At 41.7% G+C, this 26,004-nt stretch overlaps 1 protein-coding gene across 1 annotated transcript in view; it reads right to left on the reverse strand.

Annotated features, from left to right (window-relative positions):
* CNTNAP2 (contactin associated protein like 2) overlaps positions 1 to 26,004 on the reverse strand; it is a 2,081,195-nt gene that overhangs the window by 162,919 nt on the left and 1,892,272 nt on the right. The window contains exons 16-18 of the mRNA XM_030203705.1: positions 25,115 to 25,333; positions 17,124 to 17,360; positions 4,649 to 4,885 (exon numbers count right to left, since the gene is read on the reverse strand). Of these exons, the coding sequence (XP_030059565.1) occupies positions 4,649 to 4,885; positions 17,124 to 17,360; positions 25,115 to 25,333 (693 nt within the window). The remainder of the gene's footprint in view (positions 1 to 4,648; positions 4,886 to 17,123; positions 17,361 to 25,114; positions 25,334 to 26,004) is intronic.

The raw sequence follows: 26,004 nt of genomic DNA on the forward strand, positions 1-26,004 counted from the left end.
AAGTCAGTTTCATTTTATTTTATTTTATTTTTTTTTATTTGTAATTTTTAAGGATTAACAATAATAATCTTTTAGTAAGAGTTGGTTGCGGTCATTTTGGACACACTTCTTTTGCCAGTGAGAACCATGGTCATACTGGAGTCAGGCTGCATATCTTGCCCATGGTGGGTCTTACTGGAGGTACTGGCTGCAAAGCTTCAGAAGACCTTAGGAGAGCTGGAAATGCTCACAGGTCACACAGTACCTGAGCCCTTGGCATTTCTCCCAAGACAGTAGTTGGTACAGGAGCTTATGGGCTGTATTCAAAAGGTTCAGGCCATTTAGGCTCATCTGGTGAAAGGGAGTTCAGGAGCCGTCAGTTCTAGCCTCAAGGATCTCAAAAGACCAAGGGGAAAGCTAGTTCTGAGTGTGATGGCACCAGGCATCCTATCCCTAGCGCTATTCTTGAGGAATATTGGCTTAAAATAGGAGGATGAGTCTCCAATTATATTTGTCAGGTGAGAGGAGTTGTTCTCCCTTATTGATCAAATGGTCCCCTTGCTGGGCATGATGGAAACACCAGTGGAGGAGCAAGCAGAAAGAAAACATATTCTGGAAGACTTAAGAAAATCCTCCAGGTCATTCCTGCTTCACAAAACGCTCTGCAGAATGGTCCTTGAGGAATGAGAGGCTCTGGAGGTAGTCTTGCAGGGCATTATGAGTCCACTTTACTCTCTTCCAAAGGAGGATGGTTGCATAGAGTAGATGCCCTGGTAGTGGCGGTTATGAAGAAAACCACCATTCCAGTAGAGAGAAGTTTAACCTTGAAGGATTCATGGGACAGGAAGTTGAGCTGCTGTTAAGTAGGCCTTTTCATCCACGGTATTGAGGATCCAGGCATCAATGTCTGAGGAATATGTGGCTCAAGCACCCCTCTGTTGGATGTAGGAACTGCCCCGTGTACTGGAGACTGTGCAGTTGCCTAGATACTTTTTATGACATTGTATGGATCGGTGCTCAGTTGATGGCTTCAGTGGTGGTGGTACAGAGGAGGCTATGGTCATAAAACTGGTTGACAGACTTAGCCTCCAAACTGCATCTCACTAAGCTGCTCCCCTTCTGGGGCAGGGTATACTGTTGAGGAAGGGCCTTGAAAAGATGGTCAAGGACTTTGGTTTGGTGAGGCTGCAGAGGCTGCCAGAAGATCATGTCTGAGCTTTGTCCAGGACTTTGTCAGGCAAGTCACATCTCAGAGACTCTGGGCATTCCCTTTTGTGCAGCTCAGGCTTGTCTTCCTCTTCTTATATGGCGGGTTAGTTCCAGAAAGAATGACCCTTTTGAGGGGGCCACAATCCTAGAAAGAAAGCAGGCCCCTCAGTGGCCAGGGAAGGGCCTCAGTGAATGCATGCAGGCTCAGCCTGAGGAACAACAATTGGGGGGCATCTCCTCAGAGTGGGCCCGAATCACTTCAGATCAGTGGGTCCTTGAGACAGTGCAGGAAGGATATATGCTTGAGGCTGCTGGGCCCCTTTCTGATGCCTTTATGGATTCAAGGCCAAGAGGAAAGTGGTTTCAGAAACATTACAGCATCTGCTCCATCTTGGAGCCATTATGCCAGTTCCACAGTTCATATATTTTGTCACAAACAAAAATGGTGGCTGTTTTGGAGCAATTTTGGATCTCCTAGGGGTCAATACTGCCTTGCAGGTGCTGTTTTTGTATGGAGATCCTGAGCTCTGTAATTGCTGCATTTAGGCCAGGTGAGTTTCTTGTATAGCTCCATCTCTCCAAAGCTTATGTGCACACCCCAATCTTGGCGGAGCATCAGATGTTCCTCAAATTCTGTCTCTTAGACACGTACTTCCAGTTCATGGCCATGCCTTTCAGATTAGTCATGGCTCCCAGGAATTTTGAGTCCCAGTGGTTGTGGAGGTGTTTCTTCGGAGAAAGGGGATCAGGACGCATGAGTAATTGGATGACTGGTTAATCAGAGAATACTCAATGGAAGAGGCCAAGGTGACCACTTCCCAAATGATCCAGGCCCTGGATCACCTCAGCTGGGTAATGAATTATGCAAAGAGCAGCCTGGTACTCTTTTGATCCCTGGAGTATCTGGGGGCTTGGCTTGATAGAGTGAGTGGTAAAAAGGGAAATTCTATTAGCTGGTGCCTAATGTTAGGCAGCAAGTATGCATGTTGGTTAAAGAATATTCCTATATTCTTAGGGCCATCTGAGCATAAAATGTCTGTAGCTGAGACAACAATATTAGTGTAAAAGCTCATTGGTTTGCTAAAACTTCAGCATATGCATTTACAGCAGGTCAATGGCTGGAATACAGTGGCACATCTAAGTGTGCCATGCAATATGCACAACTGATATAAGTTGCACACATCATGAGGCAACACGCCCATGCTCCACCCATGTGTACACACCAATGCAGGCACAGCTAAACAAACTTGGTGCATACTTTATAAAATAGGTACATGTATAAATTCTAATTATTGGCATCAATGATGTGCATAAGCGTTATTACCTGCAGTTGTTGGGGTCAATAGCAGCAATGCTAGAACTATTCTTGTGGGTGAGGGCACACATGCAGCCTTTACAGCATGTGATTCTTTCCAGATAGACACCATGGTTGCAGGAGTTCATCATTCATCTGCTACTCCAGACAGCAGTGTGGAAGTCCTTAACCTGATAGCACTCTCTCCATACTCACCTCATGGGAGTGGCACTAGACATTCTTGGTTAGGTGGTTGTGAGAACGAATGGCAGACTTCTTAGGTGGGTGAGGCACTGCCTAGGGCAAGTACCACAGGATACCTGGTTGTACCTGGAGGCCTCCTGGCCCATCAACAGACTGGAGGCCAGAGTGGATTAACTGGCCATGGAATCATTCAGTCACTTGGTGTTGAGGTCGACTATTTGGATTGTCTTGGACAATGTACAAACAGGAGGCACCAAAAATGCAATGGTAGTTTCAGAGATCACCCTTCTGTACCAATGTGAAGCGAGGCACCTGGAGGCCATTTCAATTGCTCAAATAACAGAGGTGGGAAATGTGCAGGTGGACTTCCCCAGCTTGAATGTATAGTAGAGAATGACATGGGGACAAAATTTGTCCCTGCCCCATCCCCGTGGGCTCTGTTCTCATCTGCAGAAGCCTCAAACACTTATTATTTTATATTTAAATCCTTTTATTAAAGTATAAAAAGGAACACTATGCTGTGCAACTGTTGTGTATAAATTACAAATAGAAAACAATAATAACAGCAAGCAGCTATAATAATCCTCCCACTACCACCACCCTCTACCCTTCCAACCCCAACAATAACTGACTTCTACTACCCTAAGGAATCCTAATCCACCCTGTTAAAATGTCCAGGGGTACAAAATACAACCCATTCTGTATGCCCTAGAGGGGAGAAATATGCCCTATGAAACACTGTTATGATTTTTAAATCTGTGGATGAATAAGTAATCATCAACAATCTCAGGATTCAGTTTAGCTCTCCTGTCTTCCACAGTCCCTCCTGCAATAGAAGACGTCTTCTTAGAAGATGTGCTGGTAGCAGGATGTACAGGGTCCCCCATGCAAATTTTGCTAGTTGTGGCCAGCATGTTTGCTTGTTTTTTCAAAAAAATAAAGATATTGTTTTCTGCATCAAACATAAATAACAGTCCAGGTCATTAACAGGCTTCAAATTAGAAAGTGACACAGGGACAGAGTGTGTCCCCGTCCTCAGGGGCTCTGTCTCCACCCCCCCCCCCCCCCCCGTCCTTGTGGGATCTGTCCCCTTCCTTATCCCCGTGGTTACAGCGGGTCCCTACCCAGTGTCATTCTCTAAATGTATTGGACCCATGTGAGTTGGAGCTGGGAACACAGGCTTTTCAGATGATAGTGCTCTAGTGGGGGCAGACAGTTTTTGATTTCATGGTGTCAGGCTGGTATGCCAAAGTTCAGTGGTTGTTCAGTTGCAGAAGGGGATGGGGTTCCTAGGCATCAATATGTTGATCTAGCCATGCCCACTACATGGTCATCCATCTCACATGTATTGTAGCACAGGTTGTATCTGTATCTGCGTAACCCTAGTAGCGCTCTAGAAATGTTAAGTAGTAGTTCTAAAATACATGTGAGATAGGTGTCAATTTGTGATGTTTTGAGTTGTATATCCTTTCTAAAATGCTGCTCCACAGCAACAACAAAAATAAAGACTCTCCACCAACAGAATTAAATAAAATGAAAAAAAAAAAAGGCTCAACCAAACAAAACACACCCATAGTAATAGTAAGTTCCTGTGGATTTTAAGCTCTAGATCTTCAAAAGAGCAGATGGGGTTTTGCTTTGGCAATGCAATGGTGACCCTTTATAGGTTTTTTAGTACTGATCATTACAAAGGATCTTTTGTGCAGTCCTCAAAAGCTCCACTGCAAATAACAAAGATCTTTTGTCATGAAACTCTGCATGGACCTAAGGGGAAAGAAGAATTCCCCTGGCTACCTTTGCAATGTGTAGCATTTTTAACTGTTTGTTTATTGCTAGTCTTGATATACCGCCATTCATGACACATTAAAGCAGTATACAATCAAATTATAGCTAAATGAAGATGAAAGCACATTTAGTAAAAAAAAAAACTAACAAAAAAAAGAACCACAACATAATCCTTACCCGTGGACCTGACCAGCACAGCCATGTAATCCAGGGTGTAGGAATTGATGTAGACCAGGATGCAAGGGGACCTGCTAGTGCTGAAGCTGAAAATCAGTTCCTCCTTTGCCAGGCTGAGGTCTGAGGCAGGACTCTGAGCAACAACTACTAAGTCCTTCGGACTGGCCACTGCAGCTGATGCCACTGTCTGGAAGTTGTACCGTAGCCAAGTCCCCTCTTCAAAAAATCCTCCCACATCTTGAAGAGAGACAGCAGAATAGAAGAGACAAAATTTCATGTATTAGAAATATGGTCAAAATATTCTAAGTAAAACCCTACTGCTGTCAATAGAGAGTGAAGTGGCGACAGTAGGCCAATAGTTTTTATATTCTTATTCCTTTCCTTGGCACTAAATCCCACCTTCTCCCTAATAATGAAATCAGCCATTCTTTTAGGACATAGTAAAGCCATTTCTTTACAGCTATAGCAAAGATTAGAAAGAATATATAACTTTAGAAAGATGCATGACCCTCTCGTGGTAACAGGTGAGATATGATACAGAAGATGCAGATGGAACTATTTAAGCTTGTATTCATTTTTAGTTTGTGAAATAATGTTTTGTACCATAAAAGTGGGACAGGGTGGAAATAAATACCAAATGGAAATAAAATACTTGTCATAACAGTTTCTGCTCAAGTCTCAAAGAAGTACTGAAGAATGACTCAAAGAAGAGCAGACCATATATATTTTTTAAATTTGATATTGGTGTCTTTGATTTTTAGGTGCATTTCAAGTAAGCGCATCTGTTGTCAAGAGTTAGTCAGTCAATCTGCCTGCCCCTCAGTATTTGTCAGTTTGTATATGTGCAAACAGGTGCATACAGAGAAATTCTTAAAGACTGAATTCTATAAATGACGCTTAAAAAAATCGGCACCGAGGTTTAAGCTTTAAATATTATTATATATATTTACATTATGTAACTTCCTAGACTATTGTGTTCTAGAATCTTGCTGTAATCCACTGTGAACTATATTCATGGGAAACTGCAGGCTATAAGTGAACTAACTGTAACTGTAGTGCTTATCGCTATTTACTGTTCTCTCTAAGCTGAGGGGGAGTCCTCCACCTACAGTCCTGCCAGTGGGTGGTGCTGTTTCACTATCACAGTTTCAATAGTGAGGGACAGGCAAGTTCTGCAGGGCTCCAGGGAACCTGCTTGTCTAGAGATTGAAAACACAATATTGAAGCACTTCCCCCCATTATCAGCAAAACAGCTAGAGGACTCCAATTTAGCCTAGAGGGAACAGTGGTGCTATTCTATAAATGGCACTTAAAGTTAGACACGTTTATAGAATAACGCTTAACACCAGGAACCACGACTACATTTAGGCGTGATCATTTACACCAACAAAACCTTGGTTTAAATCCCCGATCTCCTTTATTCTATAACAAAATGCATAAATAAAAGGTATCTTACAATCCGCCCATGACTCTCCCATGGCTATGCCCCATTTTTGGACCCACACAAAAAATTTACATGCATAAATTATAAGTAAAACCAATTAGCACCAACAATTGCTTGTTAAAATCTCAATTATCAATGCTAATTGGCTTGTTCAATTACATTGCATGGGCTGTCGGCATTTCCATACTGCTTTGTAAACAAGGGGATAAGTATGTATATTTTTATTATATGCATCAAATGTTTTAAACCCTTGACATATGATGTCTAAGTTCGAATTGAGACATTTTGCCAAAAACATCCAAAAAAACTTCTATCTCACAACCGTAATCGAACCAGAAAAATGTCTAAATTTCTGGTTTGATTATGGCTTTGACCTAGACATTTTAATGCTCAAAATGTGCATCTGTAAGTACTATTTTCAAAAATAAAATGTCCCAGGGAAAAACATAGAAAAATAAGCCATAGGGATGTCTGTCTGGCAGCATTCGTAGTAAACTGGCCAAACAGACATCCCAACAGTGCAGAGGAGCAGCACAGTGGTCAGTGCAGTGGACTTCACATAAAGGGACCCAGGTATAAATCCTACCTAAACCTCTTAATATTGTATTGTGAGTCCTCCAAGAACAGAGAAAATCTACTGTACCTACAAGTCCACCATTATAATAACCCTCAAGCTTCCAGGTCACTTATTTATTTAAGTAAGTACAGGAGATATTTCTGTGTTCCAGGAGGGCTCACATATTTGTTCTGAAATTAAAGAGTTAAAGTGAGAATTGAACCTGGGTCCCGTTGTTCGTTGTCCACTGCAAGGACCACTAGGCTACTCCATCCACTTGCTTGTTGTTTTCTTAGGAATGACTATAATATCTGGAGCTGTCGTATCTTCTGTTATACTGTCACATCTTTGGGGGTGGGGGTGGGAGGAGGTCAGCGACCACTGGGGGATTAAGGGGGGGGTCATGTCTTAATCCCTCCAGTGGTCAGCTGGTCAGTTAGGGCACCGTTTTATGACATGTACTTCTTTTTTGCCCTGAACATTTTTTTCTGTTCCATTATCAATGAAAAACATCCAGATTTTAAGCCCGCCCAAAACATGCCTCCGACATGCCTCCTTGCGATTTAGACGACCTGCAGAGAAAACATCCCAATTCTGAGTTTTTAAAACGTCCATCTGTCATTTTGTACCACTTTTCAGATATTTTTTAAATGAGTGCCGTAGTAACATAGTAGATGATGGTTGATAAAGACCTGCATGGTCCACCCAGTCTGTCCAACAAGAGATAACATATGTATACTTAGACATCTGTGTTGGGTCTTTCTAATTGCCTTGGTACTACAGGATACCACAGTCTTCCTCTCCTGAATATCACTGCCTTTCTGGTCTAGCCCAGAAGCAGGGCAGATAAATCCCTGCCTTCTGGATTGCCCCTTCAGAGCCAGACAGACAGGATCAGAAACAAGAGGGGATACCTATCCCATGAAGAAACATAAGGGATGGGAACACAGCTCCTCCTACAGACAAGGAGTTCTGCATAAGCAACTTATAAGAGCTTTATAACTGGTGTGCTGCAGGGATTGGTCCTTGATCCGGTTCTTGTTTCAACATTTTTGTGAGTGATATTGCATAATGCCAGGTAAAATTTGCCTGTTTGTGGATGACTTCAAAATCTGCAATTGAGCAGACACCTTGGAAGGTGTGGTTAACATGAGGAGAGATCTATCAAAATTTGAAGAATGATATATAATTTGGCAGCTAAAATTCCCTGCTAAAAGTGCAGGTTTATGCATTTGGGCTACAAAACCCCAAGGGAGTGGTACAGTACAGGAGGTGAAGTATTTCTGTGAATGAAACAAAAATGGGACCCGAAGGCGATCAAATTTAAGGTGACCAAAAAGGAAAAAAGATGACAGCAAAAGCCAAAAGGATGTCATAGGCATAGTTTGCCTGTTTCATTTTTTTTTTTGGGGGGGGGGGCAAAGGGTGGGCTTTGACACATTAGCATATTTATTCGCATATGTATTTCATATATATTCATCATGGTTATCTCAAAAAATAGACCAGATAGGAACCCAGTTTATTGGACAGTGAAGATTTTTTCACTGAAATGAGCCAGCACCAAGGGAAATTTGTCTCATGGGACCCCCCCCTCACATCCTCATAAATTAGCATGGGGACCACACACTGTTACAGTATATATGTTGCTTGTTGATGTTATACCCTATAAACCTGTTGATGTGTAACATCAACAAGCAACATATACACTTTGAGACCGACCTTTACTTTATTGCTGGGTTACCAAATATATATGGAATAGTTATCATCTGTATTAGCTATACGTAATGGTTAGAGCGGCAGGCTGCCAAACAGGGGAGTTAGGGTTCAACTCGCACTGCTACTCCTTGATTTCTTGGACAAGGACCTTAACACTCCATTGCCCCAGGTAAACACTTAGACTGCAAGCTCTCCAGGAACAGGGAATATCTATTATACCTGAATGCAGCTAGCCTTGAACTACTACTGAGAAAGGCATAATCTAAGTTCAAATTCCAATCCAGAATCCAGTATCAGGCATGTTAAACATGCTGGCGCCCAGGGCAGAAATTCAGAAAGAGGCCACAAAGTTCATGAGCAGGCTACTTCTTTATCTGCTTCAGTTAGTCTTGGTGGCCTCCAGATAGCATGGAGGCCTCACCGTCTAACACTGGTCCTGTTGACAATACCGCTTTCCTAACACATGTCAAATGAGCTACCGTGTTCTATTTTACCCAAGAGTTCCCTTATACACTGGCCAAGTAAATCACAAAGGGGGTCTTTTACTAAAGGTTAGCTTGAGTTATCTGCGGCAGGGCCTATAGGAATAAAATGGGACTTGCTGCAGATAACTCGAGCTAACCTTTAGTTAAAGACCCCCAAAGACAGCTACTAGTTGACATGATTTTCTCTTCAACTACATTTTCTAGAAGTGTAACTTCTTTCTCTGCTCTTTTTTTTTTTTTCTTCGCTCTTTTAATGATAGATGCTGAAATAGGAACAGCAAGATATAGGTCTTGGAAGCATGGGCATGCTGGATGCACCATTAAGCACATCACAACAACAACAAGGACGGAAGACAACAAAGGTGTTTACTGGAGCCCAAGAAAGAATGAGGGCAGAAAGCAATTTGCAGAAAAACATCTGCTTTTTAATCCATGTCCCCTCCTCCGCCTCATTCTGCTGCAGCTCTCTTTACATGGCCTCCAAGCAAGAACAATCAAAAGTGATTACATGAAAATCCTATATAAAATACAATGTTACATAGCCTCATGCATACAAATGTAATCTTAAACCGCACAATAGTCCCTTTGAAAAGCATAATAAAACATTACAATACGCTGGAGGGAGACAAAAATAATAATAACAAAGAAATGAAAATAGTTATTTTGACAGCTTCATTGTTGGCAGATGCAAAGAACTATTTTCCTTAACTGTCAATTGTCTGGAGGATTAACTGAGCCTGAATATGCCAGGGACAATGTCATTCCTGAGAATCAGCATCAACTGGTTGCTTTTAAAGTGGAAATTTCTAGGGCTGTGCATTCATTTGAAATGACATGAGAAATGTTAGTTTTTGTCCTGTGTCCCAAAGAGTGTTCACTGTTAGTGCAGAATGTGTACTCTTTTGGAATAGCATGCACTGTTTCTGAAACCATGTGTGGTACTAATGATGTTGCTCCCAAAATGAAAAAAAAAAACCAAAAAACAAACAAAATGTAAATTCCCATAAACACAGGAAGCTAAAAGAAGTAGAAAAGGCTGGGCTGCATACCCCTAGATATTTCATCTGTGTGGCCTACGAATTGCTCAGTGACTCATGTTAAGAATTGTTCTCCAATGTCAACTGCATTTGTTTAGTCATAGCTTTCCTGTCACTCATTGTCTCATCAGTATTCTGACAATATACACCACAAAAGCAACCTTTGCTTCTCAAATACAGTAAGTTTAGCTATGAGACTTTATACCCAAGGCTGCCAAAGACGGTGGAAATCATCAAGGCACTAACAAGTATTAAAGTGAAAGCACTTCTAATGCATTTATCTTAACACATCTGTGCATTAGTGCAAGTTAACATAAACATGGATTATTGCAATAAAAATATTAAATGAGTCATACCATGTGCAAATCAGTATATTATTAATAAACTAGTAAAAAAAGGCCTGTTTCTGGAGCCAATGAAACGGGCGCTAGCAAGGCTTTCCTGTGGCCCCCCCACCACCGAACGCACCTTGGTTGTTAGTGATGGCATTGCGCCGCCGTGGCCACCGTCGATGTGTGACAGTGGCCCCCCCACCCAATGCACCTTCATCGTCAGTGGGTGGCCCATTGCGGCGCCCTGGCCATCGTCGATGTGAGTGAATTGCTCCGCCTCCGCCCTCAACGTCATAACGTTTGACACGAGGGCAGGGCCCCGAGGCTGTGATTTTCTTGGCTTCAGAGCTTCGAACTTACGAACCTTGGCTTCAGTGACGTCATCCGACAATAGAACGTTGAGGGTGAGTTTTATATATATAGATGGTTAAAGCAAATTGGGTTAAGTAATGAGATTTGCCCTCCAATAATACAAAACATACCTATACATCACCATGGTATTATTTCAGGTTTTGCATTGCCCAAAGCAGACCATGATGTTTTCAACCATCCTGTCTCCACCCCGTAATGTCACAGAAGACCTTGCATAAGTTAAGCAACATTCATTTTGCATAATGGAACCAGAAGTGCAGGGGACAGAATGGGGATTCTGGCCTGAGAAGGAAAGAAGCCACATAAGATGTTTGAGCTGCCCAATAGGTCCCTCTTTGGTAGTGTGGGGAATTTGCTTGATGGGACCTTCTGTGGCAATTTGGGAGTTGGCCAACAAGTGGGGTAATGTATCAGGAAAAAAGGGTCTATGTAAAAACTAAATTTAATGCTTCTCTAAACCGATATAGAGATTTTTTTCAGTAATGAAGTATTTAACATTGAAAGTTATAGCATAGGTCTCAAAGGCTCAGCAGTTGGCATCCTTTTTCAGGAAAAGATTACTAAATTGAAGGAGGTCTTTGGAAAGTGTACAGTGAAGTTGGAATGGGACCTTGAAACCTGTGTCTTGAGATGCCTTTTGTCTGATTATAAATGAGATTGTTTCCGCAGCTGCAACGCAAATCTTGGTAGTGGCATAGATATTGGACCTTTGTCCTTTTTTATGAGAGCATTCAGGGATAATATATCATTTTCCTTAGCTGAATGTTAATATACCCCGAGTTGTTGGACTGAAGATTGAAGCAAGATTGAAGCAAATGGTAATAAGACCAATGGCATTGGTGGCAAATTTTCATCCAGGAGTTTGCCTGCATGAGGCAAGTGGGTTTTTGGATGACAACGTGGAGCTTGATGAGTGCCACAGTGGTTTTCATCAGGGATTGAGCATAGATACAGTGTTAGTCTCTGTGGTAGACACCTGTAGATCATGGCTTGACAAATGAGTACTAGCCTTGCTGGTGTTGTTAGATTTTTCTGTAGTATATAATACAGTGGATCACACCATTTTGCTGGCATGATTGAAATCTGTTGACATAGGTGGAGTAAAGGATAAATGGATTTGATATACCACCTTTCTATGGTACAATCAAAACAAAAAAAATGTATATAGATATGATATAATAATTTTTTGACATCACTATGTTTTTTTCCCAAGGTCTGCTTGGTCATCTTAGTCGGAAGCCGAATAGAACGTCATGATGCTTGTAAATTTAAGAGTATTTGCAATTATAATTTATTATATGGAGGTACTTCCTGTGTCCCTAGTGGGCTCACAATCTAAGGGGTCCTTTTAATAAGCTGCGGTAAAAGGGGGCCTGCGCTGGCATCAGCACATGTTTTTGACGCGCACTGAGGCTCCCTTTTACTGCAGAGGGTAAAAGGCTGTTTAAAAAAAAAAAGAAATGGCCACGCGGCAAGTGAAGAATTTGCCGTGCGGCCATTTTGGGGGAGCAGTTACCACCACCCATGCTAACCCGGCGGTAACTGGGCAGTGCAAGGCACTGCCTGATTACTGCCGAGTAAACACTGGCACTACAAAAATAAAGAAATTTTTGTAGCACTGGAAATGGCGCGTGCTTGGGGTGGGAACTACTGCCAGGCTACTGCGGTAGCCCAGCGGTACTTCCAGTTTAGTGAGCAGTAAGCCCGCATTAGGCTTACCACCGCTTAGTAAAAGACCCCCTAAGTTTTTGTATCTGGGGTAATGGAGGGTTAGGTGACTTGCTCAGAGTCACAAGGAGCTGCAGTAGGAATTAGTTCTCAGTGCACTGCACTAACCATTAGGATATTCCTCCACCGTCATTTCGATCCAAGACACCAGAGGGTGATAATAGGAAAGGAGGAGTTATCGTTGGGGGAGGTAAGATCAGGGGTCCCACAGGAATCTGCGCTATCCACAGCATTGTTCAATACACATTTCCAACAGTTAGCAATGTTCTTGAGAGAGAAAGATGTCTACTTTCAGATTTATGTGGATGACATTCAATTGTATATTCCTTTTGAGAACTGAGTCACTTGGGTGATTGTGAGGGGCTGATTTGTTCCTGGCTTTGGCACAGTACACGCACTCTAAATGTACATAACATATATTGCTCGGAGAGCTGATCAGTCCCTTGGTGACGGACGTTAGGGATCTGTAAATTTATTTACAATCTCAGTCTTAAATCATCATATTAGGGGAATTTTAAGAGTAATTTTATGTTACAATTACTTTGTGGATTACAAATTTTTTTTAAAAACTGAGCAGAATTGATTGTTGTAACTTGTTTTTAAGTGAGCCACAGTGCATCATACATTTGATGCAGCTGATTTATGGGTGTAGGACAATAGAACATGCCACCCCTCAATTGCATCAGCTTCCAAACACTAAAAGAATCACTTTTTTTTTTAAATTATCTTTATTGGCATCAATGCAGTACATGTGTACACTCTATGCTCTAACATATAAAACTTCAATACTATTGGTAACAAATACTGTTGGTAATATATTCACTCTGTGCTATGATATACGATATACACGTCTTCTGTCACTTTTAAGGTATGAACTCAGACATTGAAACGGCCTGGAATATCAAACATTGAAAAGGCCTGGAATATCTGAGATTGCAGTTAATTTCATATGTGCCAGTGCAAAGGTTAAAATCTTCTGGAGCCCATCATTTGTCAATCCCTTTAGTCAAGGATGTTTGGCTGGCTTCCTCTAGTTTAGCTACGTTCTTGGTTGCAGGCCCCTCGCAGTATTATATGATGATATATGTTGCAAGCCTGAAAGCAAAGTTATTTAATCAGGTATTAGGAGGTGGTAGGAGGGAAAAAGAGCCTGTACTTTCAATTTTTGGAACTAGGAGAGAGGGGTAGTTTTATTATTTTTATATGTTTTGATGTGAGGTTTATGAATGTTTCCATCTAGAATTGGCAGTAGGTTGATTGATGGAATATAGATGCATAAAATAAACTGCTCTTTCATCTCATTTCTCTTTTTTCTCTCTGCTCTGCTTCTCTTCACTTATTTCCTTTCTGTTTCATTTATTTCTTACATTTATCCTCTATATATCTACTTCTTTCTGTTGCTTGTCCTTGCTCATTTTCTACACTCACATCTCTGCCTTTCCCCCTTGCCCCTTTTCTCTGCCTTTCCCCCTTGCTCCTTTTCTGTTGTTCCCTCTCTTTGCCCCTCTTTTATCTGTTACATCTCCCACACCATTGTGCTTTCTACTCTTGTACTTTTTTCTCTCTGCCCCTCTTCCCGCCAGTCTCTTTTGATCTCTCGTCCCTATTTTCACTCTTTCCCAGCCCAGTCTCAAACAATTGCACCTTCTGGTTCTCCATTTTCTAATGTTGTTACTGTTTTTCTCACTGTTCACATGTGTAAGACCCTATTGACTTAGGACTAGACAAATCAATTAATGTAGCTCAGGAAAATGGTTCATTTTTTACCACCTCTGTGATAGAATGAAAAGTGATTTAGTCCAATGAAGGGTGCATTAGAATCTCTGAGGAAATTCTAGAGACTTTCCCCCAGATTCTAGTGCGCCTAGAGATCCGCTCTGAAATCCAAGCATAATCTATAACAATGGATGTAACTTAATTGGCTTAACAAGCTAATCAACATTGATAGCTCTTAAGCAATAATGAGCACTAATTGGCAATAATTAGAATTTACATACACAACTCGCTAAGCACATTCTGTAATGTAGTGCACCTAACTTCTAACACACACATGCAAAAAGGGGCATGGTTATGGGCAGGGAAATGGGCATTTTGTGGGCATTCTGAAATTTACATGCATAGTTATAGAATATGGCCCAGTGCACCTAAATCTACGCACCGGGATTTATGCCTCATTTTCATTGGTGTAAATGGTGGCATGTAGTTTTAGGCGCTGAGATATCAACTAAGCATATTCTATATCCTGCGCCTAAATCTAGGCACCGCTTATAGAATATGCTTAGTCAGCACTGATTGCCATGCTGACTTTTTAGGCACCATATATAGAATCTCCTTCTTTGTAGAGAAAGTTGAATGCATATGTGCTTTATGAAACTAAGATCGGCTGTCTTAGAACAAATGTCTCCACCAAAAAATATATGGCTAGAGTTTTTTTTAATTATTTTATATTTTATGTTTTTGCTTGAAAAGAGAATTCAGTATAGGCCGTATATACAGCCGAGCATATCTTTCAGTGAGTCTAGCCGCTAAACAGTGGCTCACTTTTAAGCTCTATACATCATGTAGTACTCTCTTAATTCAAGCCTCCAATATTTTTCTGAGTGAAAATTAAATTGTGTAATATCCCACACCTATCTATAAATCCATTATTTTAAATATAATGTTTTTTTGTTCTAAGACATTCAATACAAAAGTCTTAGTCATAAATCTCTCACATAGAAAATCCCACTATCAGAATCAAAGCATATGACACACACCTCCCTCCCTTTTCATACACCAACCTAACTCCCACATTACAGCACAACCCATAGTATGGCCCATACAATTATATAAAAATTCAGCCATCACTCAGTATATCAAATCACATCCACAAACTACCATTCAGACAACCACTCAAACATTTCCCTCCAACTGTCTAAAAATCACACCACCATATTACTACTAGAACAAATCCAGTTTGTTAGTCCATTCCATTCATTGGAAAATTTTATCAAGACCCACAAACACCAGATACTGAGTCAAGATATATTTCTGTAAGTCACCAGGATCATTAAATGTTCTTGCAGAATTAAAGAACATGATTTGGAACCAAGATGGATACAGTAAACCTAACTTTGTAGCCAAACTTGCTATATGATCTGAGAGCCAGGAACCTTATCCTTGTCTGGACAGGTCGCCTTGTTCAAATCTGGGAATATCATCACCTTAGATCCCTCACAGAGAAGAGGCACTTTGAGTTATGCATTCTGAAATATCTCCACTACATATGTTAATACAATATTTTAATTACAAAGGGCCTCTGGAAGCGGAATGTCACAGGTCTTGATGAGGGAGCCAGGTGTGCCCATTCTATTTCTAACGATCATACCAACTATAAGTCCAACAATTGTGGAAGTAATTTCTCAAAAGCTTTACTGGGTCAGGACCTTCTGCACACCCTCTGATGTCCAAAACTCTCAAATTGTTTCTCCTGGCTCGATTACTCAGGTCTTTTAAGTTCCTCTAAAGAGTGTCATTCACTTTCAATTTCAGTTCCACCTGTGTCAAACTGTCAGCATCACAGAGTGAGAACTGCTATTTTGGCAGTGTTCTGGGTTGGAGTTAGCACTTAGACAGTTCAATGCCAACTTTCAGGACTTAACAGGCTAAGATAACCACAAAAATAGAACCGCATAAAATGCAGTCCTATCTTTATGCAGTTCTTCATAGCTGGTTAAGTGCTGAATATCGCATTTAATTGGCTATGTTTCTGTATACCCGGAAATTCAGTGCCAGAGCCTGGACATGGCCCAGCATTGAATTCCCAGGAATAATGCTTAACACCTAGCAAAATGCTGATCGCCACTGGCTGAATATCGGGCCCAGTATACATAAGAGTAACACTTGAACTTGATATAGCTAGTGAGCTATTGCTTCAGGAATATCAGAACCTTACAAACATTACTGGGAGCTTCTTGTTCAGGCAGCCAACTTCACCAGTGCCCCACAACAACCAAGTTTTTAAGGCTTTCCTAAACAGCATACAAGGAAGACAAATACGAAGAAGCAAATTTCATGAATTCCGGTACAACATCCGTTATAGTTTTTTTCAGTGTACTCTTCAACCTCAACTGGTTGGAAGACAGAAGGGCCAATCTGCAAACATCCTTCGATCTTAGGTGATGATCTAAATTTGACAAATAAACCGGTGCTAATCCATGTAAAATTTTGAAAACATGTAACATTAAGTTAAGATGAAGCCTTGCTGATATTAGCAAACCAATGACGTTGTTTCAAATATTAAGAAGCACTATTCCATCTGGATCCTCTCACAATCAATGTTGCTGCTGTAGTTTGCAATACTTTCACTTCCTTCCACTAAATTTTATTTGCTATTTTACTGCCTATCTGCCAACTTTATCTACACTGTTTCAAACGATGAGCATCTGCTGGTTAACCAGCTACATTACTCATCTTCCTACTGTTTAGAAAGAAATTTATCAGGTCAGTTTTACACACACACAGGTCTATATATATATATATATATATAGAGAGAGAGAGACAAAGGGAGAGAGAGAGAGAGAATGTATGCTAATTTATGGAAAAAAATCTTTTATAAGATGCCCATAATAGACATTGTAAAGAGTAGTAATCCAAGACCTGAAATCTTTAGTCATATCCCAGTAACGTGAACCCATGACATGAATAACTACTCTTACATAAACTACAAAGGAGGTAAAGAAAGTGGAAAGCCAGGCAAAATGTTTATCAGATACATTCTGTTCTTGAATAGAAAAATGTATAATTATGGAATAAGACAGATTTACCTTTGGTGCAAAATGGCCCATCATAAGCAGTCCTGGAGCAGTCACATGAATAGCCATTGTATTTTTCCACACACTTGCCTCCATTCTGACAGTGCATTCCAAAGCTTGTACAATGGCCGGAGCAACCAGGTTTTACCCCAGGTGTGACCTTTGCTCTGTCTTCCAAGTCGAGAGTCATACCATTCATTCGCAATGAGCGTATGCAGCCTAGAAAGCCCCTTTGACCTCCTGCAGCACCTGCCATGGAAAAATAGAGGTGATTGTATTAAAGGTTTTTATATTTAATAAAATGGGGTATTGGAGACCTATATTGGGAGAAAAATACAAATGGAAACAAAATTCTGATGTTTTTTTATTTTTTTTGTACAGGGTGAGGCCATGACATGGTCTTACCTGACTTCTGGTGCACATTGCAGCTGTCAGACTGAGGAAGGAGAATATCCTCCAGCGCCTCTGGGAGCATCGTCCAGACCCATGGGGGGCGAGTGCCTGCATGGACGCCCTGCTGTGATGTCACACGCACCTATGGAGACTTAAAACCCTGTGCTTTTGGCTTTGGTGCTTTTGCATTGTTAGCCGCCCTCTGCCCTTCCAGTTCCGTGGGTCCTGATACGCCTTCATCTTCCAACCACACTGTTTGCATGTGTGGGTTTCAGCTATGCTCTCTACCTTTGTGAGCTCCAGCTATGTTCTCTGTCTGAGTGGGTTCCTGAGAAGCTTGCCACTTCTGTGTATGAGTGGGTTCCATTGTTTTTTTTTGAGTGGGTTCCTGAGTTTCTGTGTTTTTTCTTTCCGGACCACAGACACCATTGTCTTTTGTCTGAGTGGGTTCCTGAGTTCCTGTGTCTTTTCTTTCTGGACCAGGGATGCAGTTAGCGTGAGTCCTGAGATCCAAATGTGCATCACTACTGAGTATTCTAGTCTTAATAGCAATGGCGTTTTTTCATCTTGCCTCCAAGACTCACTATCAGCATTCACTGATTTCAACTTAATTATCCCAAGTTGAGATATAGGCAATAATTGCAGCAATTAAAGACTCCTGAGGCAGGCCCTTTGGCCGAAACACGGCCGTGTTGAGTCTGCAGATTGATCAATAAACTCTATAATTAAGAACATTGTCCAATCCTCCTCTTTTGAGTCACCTTCGCTGTTTCCTGTGTGATTGCAAGTCTCCGAGGTTTTTGTTCTTCTGTGCATACATAGCCATTTCTTGAGAAGCTTGCCGCTTCTGTGTATGAGTGGAATCCAGTTACTGTTAGCTACTGCTGAAGCACCACCAGCCATCGTAGAGGCTTCTTCAATTAGCCCTCCTCAGGAGAACCCTCTTTTGGGGACAGGAATTTGAGTCACCCCACTTCCTTGCTACAAAGGCAACCCCAAAACCTGCCGAGGTTTTCTAAAGCAGTGTCAGATTGTGTTTGAGCTTCAATCCCGGGATTTTGTGTCTGACCGAGTGAAAGTTGCTTACATCATTTCCTTGCTGACCGGACCAGCTCTTGCATGGGCTTTACCCATGTGGGAGAGAAACTATCCGGTACTGAATAATCTGGAATTTCTGACCCAGTTCTAGTGCATCTTTGAAGAGCCTGGTAAGACCTCATCTGCCGTTGCCCAATTATTGAATCTCTGGCAGGGGAATCTCACTGTGGGAGAGCATGCCATTTGGTTCCGCACCCTGGCCGCAGAACTTGGTTGGAACAATGAAAGCCTTACAGCAGAGTTCTGGTTGGGAGTCTTCTTGGCAATTAAAGATGAGCTGGCTGGCCAAGCTCCATGCTACCTTGGATCAATTAATTCTTTTGTGCACCCGAGTTGATGTACGTTTCTGTGAATGGGCCATGGAACATCATGCTCAACTGTGTCATTACGCTCAACTGTGTGCCAAAAAGCCAGGAGACTACCGGCCCTAGTCTTAGTTGGGGAGGCAGGACCAGGGTTTTGAAAGGATTCTTCCCAGTCACAGTTCCTAGTATCAGCTGTTCTATCAGTTACACCAGAGGTCTGTGTTGAAGCCTTTATTGACTCCAGTGCTGGCGGTAACTTTATTGATGAAGCTCTAGTGTGATGCCACTCTATTACCATGCAAGAACTCTCGCATTCCATCCAAGTATCTTCTGTCTATGGTCATATACAGGGGGTTCTGTGGGCCAAAACGGCCCCTTTCCATGTCCATATCAGAGTGCTTCACAAAGAGACTATTTCCATCTACGTCCTTCAGAGTGCTGTGAATCCACTCATTCTGGGTCTTCTTTGGTTGCAATTACACAACCCCTGAATTGATTGGGAGCGAGGTCAGTTGACAGCATGGAGCCCTTTTTGCTGCCAATCCTGTTTGGATATTGTGAAACCTCTTAGAATGTTATCACTTCAGGTGGCCCAGGCTAACCTTCAACTTTCATCTATCTACAACTTGTTCAGAGATGTTTTCTCAAAACGAGCAGAAACCCTTCTTCCTCATCATCCATATGATTGTGCCATTGAATTGGTTCTGGGAAAGGTGCCTCCTAGAGGTCGGGTTTACTCTTTGTCTTGACCTGAAACGGAAGCGATGTCTGTCTACATTAAGGACAATCTTGCTTGAGGCTTTATACACCCTTTTAAATCACCTGCAGGGGTGTAATTCTTTTTTGTTGGAAAGAAAGATGGAGGCCTTCACCCTTGCATCGACTATAGAGGCTTGAATGCCATCACTATCAAGGATAAGTTCCCAATACAGCTTATCTCTTTGACCGCCTACAAGGCGCTTCTATTTTTACCAAGTTGGATCTCAGAGGAGCATACAATCTTATCAGAATTAGAGAAGGTGATGAATAGAAAACAGCCTTTAATACTCAAGATGGCCATTATGAATATCTCCAGTGACAGAACAGTGTATTTTAAACCTGTAAAATTGCCTTTATTAAATCTTTAAGTGCATTTCTCTAGTTTGGCCAGCAGGTGGTGCATGTTTATGTTAAAGCTGTCATAGAAAAGTGAATGCCCTCTTTTAGTTTCACTCAGTGAAGAAGTGAATCTACAGTACTGTGAGCAGTATACTTTTAAAACTTGTTGACTGGGCTCTGATTGGCCTGGAGTTTGAAATTACCCAGCAGTTGGCTGTTGCTTCAGTCTTAGACAGGGAGAAAAGAAAGACAGATCTCTTTGCTGAGGCTCTGTGAACAGTTGTATATCCTGATCTTCCCATGTACTGTTTAGACAGTATACAAATGTTTAGTTAGTGTTATAATTGATCCATATTTCAGTTACCTGTTATTGTTTGCTGACTGCACTATTTTGTTCCACTGTTCGATTTTTTAAAAGACAATAAACAATATTTAGTTTATTGCCTCTCTGTCTGGACTGATAAAGAATCCTGGTGGTTTGTGTGTTCGGTCTATGAGTGCTTTCTGGGAACTGTGGGACCACTGGGAGTGTGGCCCCAGTAACCTAGAAATCACTGGGGATAATTTAGGAACGGGACACTCACACAGAGGTGGTCATGACCCAGTCGGTGGGAGGAGAGTGCTAGTGTAGAACACAAGCAGCAGGTGCATGCGGACCTGAGATGTACTGGGGATAGACCCTATAAGTGGCTGTGGGGTAACCCCATGCAGGTGGCTAGGCATTTCATGACACAGTCTTTCAAGCCTTTATGAATAACATCTTCCAAGACCATCTGTACAGGTTTGTGCTGGTATTTCTTGATGATATTTATTTATTTAGGCATTTATATCCCACACTTTCCCGCCCATGGGCAGGCTCAATGTGGCTTACATTAGTTCAAAAGGCTAACAGCAGTATAAAAGGACACTTCAATCTAGAAATAAACAAACAGACACAATAAGGGTGAGGTAGTTGGTGGGGAGAGACAGAGGGAGAGAAGTGAGAAAGAAGGTAAGGAATGCAGTATGGTCGCATAACATATTCTAGTCTTCTCCCCCTCTATGGAAGTTCATCATCAGCATGTTAAAGCAGTTCGCTAGCGTCTACGAGATAGCCATCTCTACACTAAGTTGGAAAAGTGTGCCTATCAATGCAACATGCTACCATTTTTGGGCTACATTATCTCTGTCCAGGGTTTAAAGATGGATCCCAGCAAACTCGAAGCAATTCTCCAGTGGCCCCAACCCATGGGACATAAAGCCTTGCAAAGATTCCTTGGTTTTGCCAATTATTATCGCCAATTTATTCAAAATTATTCTAGGATCGCCGCTCCCTTGATGGCCTTAACCAAGAAAGAAGCTGACCCTTGGCATTGGCCTCCTGTAGCCCGTGAAGCTTTTGAACAGCTCATGCAGGCCTTTGTCTCCGCTACCATCCTCCAACACCCAGATTCGAATAGGAAATTCTTTGTGGAGGTAGATGCATCTTCAGTGGGCACAGGTTCCATCCTCTGTCAAGCTCATTCAAGTGGCAAACTCCTTCTTTGCATTTTCTTTTCCCAGAAATATTCTCCACCAGAAAGAAACTATACCATTGGCAATCAAGAATTGCTGGCCATCAACTGGCACTGGAGGAGTGGCAGCATTTATTAGAGGGGGCCCGCACACCCTTTACAGTCTTCACAGATCACAAGAACCTCTTGTACCTCTAAGAACCAAAATGTCTCAATCCCAGGCAGGCCTGTTGGTCTCTCTTCTTCTCTCAGTTTAATTTTACACTAACCTACCAACCCACTGACAAAAATACTAAGGCCAATGCACTATCAAGGTCCATGGAACTCAAAGAAGATACTACCCGGCTTCAGCATGTCATTGACTCGACCAAGATCCTCTTGGCAGCTGCGGCATCTATACCCCCAGCTTGACATTTGTACCCCATCACTTGTGAGAAAAGATCTTTCATTAGGACCACATTTTAAAAATGGCCGGTCATCCAGGGGTCCAGAGTATGAAAAGCTTCATTTCTAAAATTTATTGGTGGCCATCACTTGGACAAGATGTTCAGAACTTTGTCGAAACCTACCCAGAATGTGCCCGGCATAAGCTAGATCACAGACATCCTCAAGGTCTACTTCAACCTCTACCCATTCCTGAAAAGCCTTGGGTCCATCTTTCTATGGATTTTATTACAAATTTACTTCCTTCAGACGGACATACTGTCATCTGAGTAGTGGTGGACTGGTTCTCTAAAATGGCTCACTTTGTACCCCTTCCGGGCTTACCATCTACGGGTGATGTGGCTTGGCACTTTATCTCCAACATCTTTCGCTTGTACAAGCTACCCAAAACCACTACATCTGATTGAAGCGTAAATTTATCTCCAAATTCTGGAGAGCCCTCAATTGAGCGTTGGGAGTTAAATTAAACTTCTCATCTGGATACCACCCACAAACTAATAGACAGAAGGAATCAATCAAAGTCTTAAGTAATTCTTGAGAATGTATGTTTCTGCTCTCTAGGACGACTGGAGTCAACTTTTACCCTGGGCCGAGTTTTCCCACAACAACTGGGTTTGCAGCACTACCGGAGCATCCCCTTTCTGGATCATCTATGGGCAACACCCATGCATTCCTGTACTGGTACCTGTAAAACCTGAAGTTCCACAGTCGCCAAGGCTCTCGCCTCTTTCAAACAGATTTGGCAGACCACTCATAATCTCTTATGCCAGACCACCCGACACACCAAGCAACAAGCTAAGAGGAAATGGCCAGCACCTCATTTCCAACCAGGAGATACGTGGAGGGGCATAATCGAACGGAAACGCCTATCTCCATGGGCGTTTATCTCTGAGAACGGGTCTGTGAAGGGGTGTGCACAAAATCCATAGCGCACAACTGCAAGGGGGACAAGGACCTGGGATAGGCATGCCCAGCATTTATGTGTACATATTACTGAATACTAGCAGTTATAAACTTAACTGCCTACAGTTAAGTGAGACCATTTACACCAGCCATTGAGCTAGCATATGTGCTCATGGCTAAAGTTTAATGCATAACTGTGGACTTATACTAGTATTATATAATGGGCAGAGCTGTCACTTAAGTGCGCAACTTAAAGAATACTGTACATTATCCCCCGAATTCTATAAAAAGCGTTAAAAATTGTGTGTACAAATTTGGATCTGTGCCCATTTAACTTAATAACGAGCTAATTAGTGCAGACAAATGGCTTTTTAACAAGCAACTATTGACACTAATTAGAATTAATTAAAATGTACATGCCTAAATTTTACGTGCGAGTCTTAAAAGGGGGAGCAGAAATGGGAGACTCATGGGTGGATCAGGGGCGTTTCTTTCAGTTACGCACATAATTATAGAATAAGGTGGGATCCACACCTAGTTGAGGAGCATTTGCACCACATTTCCATTGGTATAAATGGCCACACCTAAATGTAGTTGCTGTTCCCGGGCATAAACCTTATTCATAAACTGCACCTAACTTCAAGCATGGTTTATAGTGTAGCGCTGATCATGTTTATTCGGAATTGATTTTTTAGGCATTATATATAGAATTTAGTCTTACATGCATCCTTGATCTATTTAAGTGACTGCAGTTAAGCCCGGTCTATGGCTAGTGTGATTGCAGGTACGTAAATGTCAGGTGTGCCGATGCCAGGTTATGCTAGTATTTTGTAATGGAATCTGGGTGCCCAGCTGCCATTATAGAATATGCTCTCACCATGTGATATCGGGGCACTTACAAAGCGGCGCATCATTATAGAACTAGGAGGTTTATTTTAGGTTTACTATAAAGCAGGTCCACAGTAAACCACATAACTATACAAATAGTAGCTGAATATCACCACAATGGGTTGGATTCAATAAATGGTGCCGAAAAAAAATTGGTGCCCAGAGCCATTCTATAAAGACTAGAATAGCATTGGCCACCAAATACTGCACCCAACTTTGGGTGCGAGGACTTACACCAACTATGAATCCTGGTGAACAAATTGGGTGCACATCTGAGTCGCCCATGCCCCTCCCATAGGAATTAGTGCCTAACTTTAGGTTTCATTCGTAGAATTCCCCAGTATGTTGGTGTGACAGAACAGTGTGTTTTTCTCTAGTTTGGCCAGCAGGTGGTACATGTTTATGTTTTGAAGCTGCTGTAGAACCAAGCCTGTTTTCTTTGTTTAAACCTTTTGGAAAGGCAGTCTGCAATATACTTTCAAACTTGTTGTTCTGGGCTCTGATTGGCCAAGGAGCTCATTTTAATTTGGATTTTACTGGCTTTTTCCCCAGCCACGAAGAAAAGAGAGTAGGATCTCTTTGCTGAGGCTTGGTGAACAGTTATATGTCCTGATCTTCCCAGGTACTAATTAGTATACAAATGTTTAGATAGTGTCATAATTGATCCATATTTCAGTTACCTGTTATTACTTGCTGATTGCACTTTTATGTTTATTATTCAATATTTTTATGACAATAAACAGTTAGTTTGTTGCCTCTGCTGGCTGGACTGATAAAGAATCCTGGTGGTTTGTTTGTTGGGTCTGTGGGTGCTTTCTGGTAACTGTGGGGCCACTGGGAATGTGGCCCTAGTAACCTAGAAATCACCGGGGATAATTTGAGAGCGGGAGACTTGCCCAGAGATGGCTAGGTGTTTTGTGACAGTCGGTAAACATATTCTACATATATTTAGCACAGCTGCCTATCCATGCAGTGATGCTGAATATATGTAGTATATTTAAAATACTATATCTGGAATTTAAAAGAATGTGATCATTGCCAGGTCTGAATACTGACCCAACAGTTTATAGTTTGGTGTACATGTAGATCTCATTTTTGGACCCTTCAAGCTATGTCCTCTTTGCCTCATGAAGAGTTGTAATGGGCAACGGAAAAGAACAGAGGAAACTATGAATACAAATCCCAGTGAAAAGAGGTAAGGATAGAGGAGAGAGGAAATAATGTCACTGTCTTGCTTTCCATATAAAAAGTTGCTTTTTGTTTTCTCAAAGTTGCAGTTTAGTCAAATTGACAGACATCTAATAGGAACTGAATTGCAAAGGGATTGTGTATACCACCCTTAGGTGACAGAAACCCATGCCTTTCAAAGTACAGTACTTACCAACGTATAGCTGGCTATAAAGCTCCAGTCGTGTGTGGCCTTGTGATGGTGCCCTCCGAGTCTCTTGGGGCAGTTGATCTACCTGTAGGCTGGCCTGCTTGACATTTCTCTCTGCTCTGACACGATGCCACTGGTCATCATTAAGTGCAACGGGAGATCTGACAATGATCTCTACTGGTCCATTTCCAACATCAAATGAAAAGGACACCTCAGCGGAAGCTGCATAGAAGATTAAAAAAAAAAAATATATATATATATATTAGAGGATTGTTTGTTGACACACATGATGTAGATGAAAGAATCATTTCTTTAAGAAGGAAAAAAAGGAGACATGTTTAGTCCTTAAATAGCAATCTCACTGCTGAGTAAACTGCCATTGCACCGATGCTTTGGGATTAGGGAATAGTTGAGTGTGACTCTCCTGTTACTGTTCTAAATCTGAATTCTAAAGGGGGATCTATAAATGATTACTCGGTCATATGACAGCACAGATCCTGCTGCACAACAAGTGAAATCTTTCATACTAATATTGGCTTAGGAAGCAGGGCTTGCTAATGCAAGACTGGTTTACTCCTTTGTTCATTGCATCTTAGTTAAAACAGCAGCTATTCAGAATCTGAGAATACTATCAGGAATAGTGGAACACCTTTTCATTGGACGGGACATACAAACCAATCTCCGGTCTCATCCCTATGGTTATATCCCCAGTCGCTCAACCCCTTCCATTGCCAATAACTATGTAGTACTCTCATCAAGGAATGGTCCTGGCTGTTGCATCTTCTATTGTGATTCTGTTGATGTATGTTACTCATATACACCCAACAGAAAAGCTTTCATGGTAATTGTGCTACAGTTATGCCTCAGGTTGCCATGAGAGATCATAGAGTGGC

This window comes from Microcaecilia unicolor, chromosome 1, assembly GCF_901765095.1.
Source record: "Microcaecilia unicolor chromosome 1, aMicUni1.1, whole genome shotgun sequence".
Taxonomy (NCBI): domain Eukaryota; kingdom Metazoa; phylum Chordata; class Amphibia; order Gymnophiona; family Siphonopidae; genus Microcaecilia; species Microcaecilia unicolor.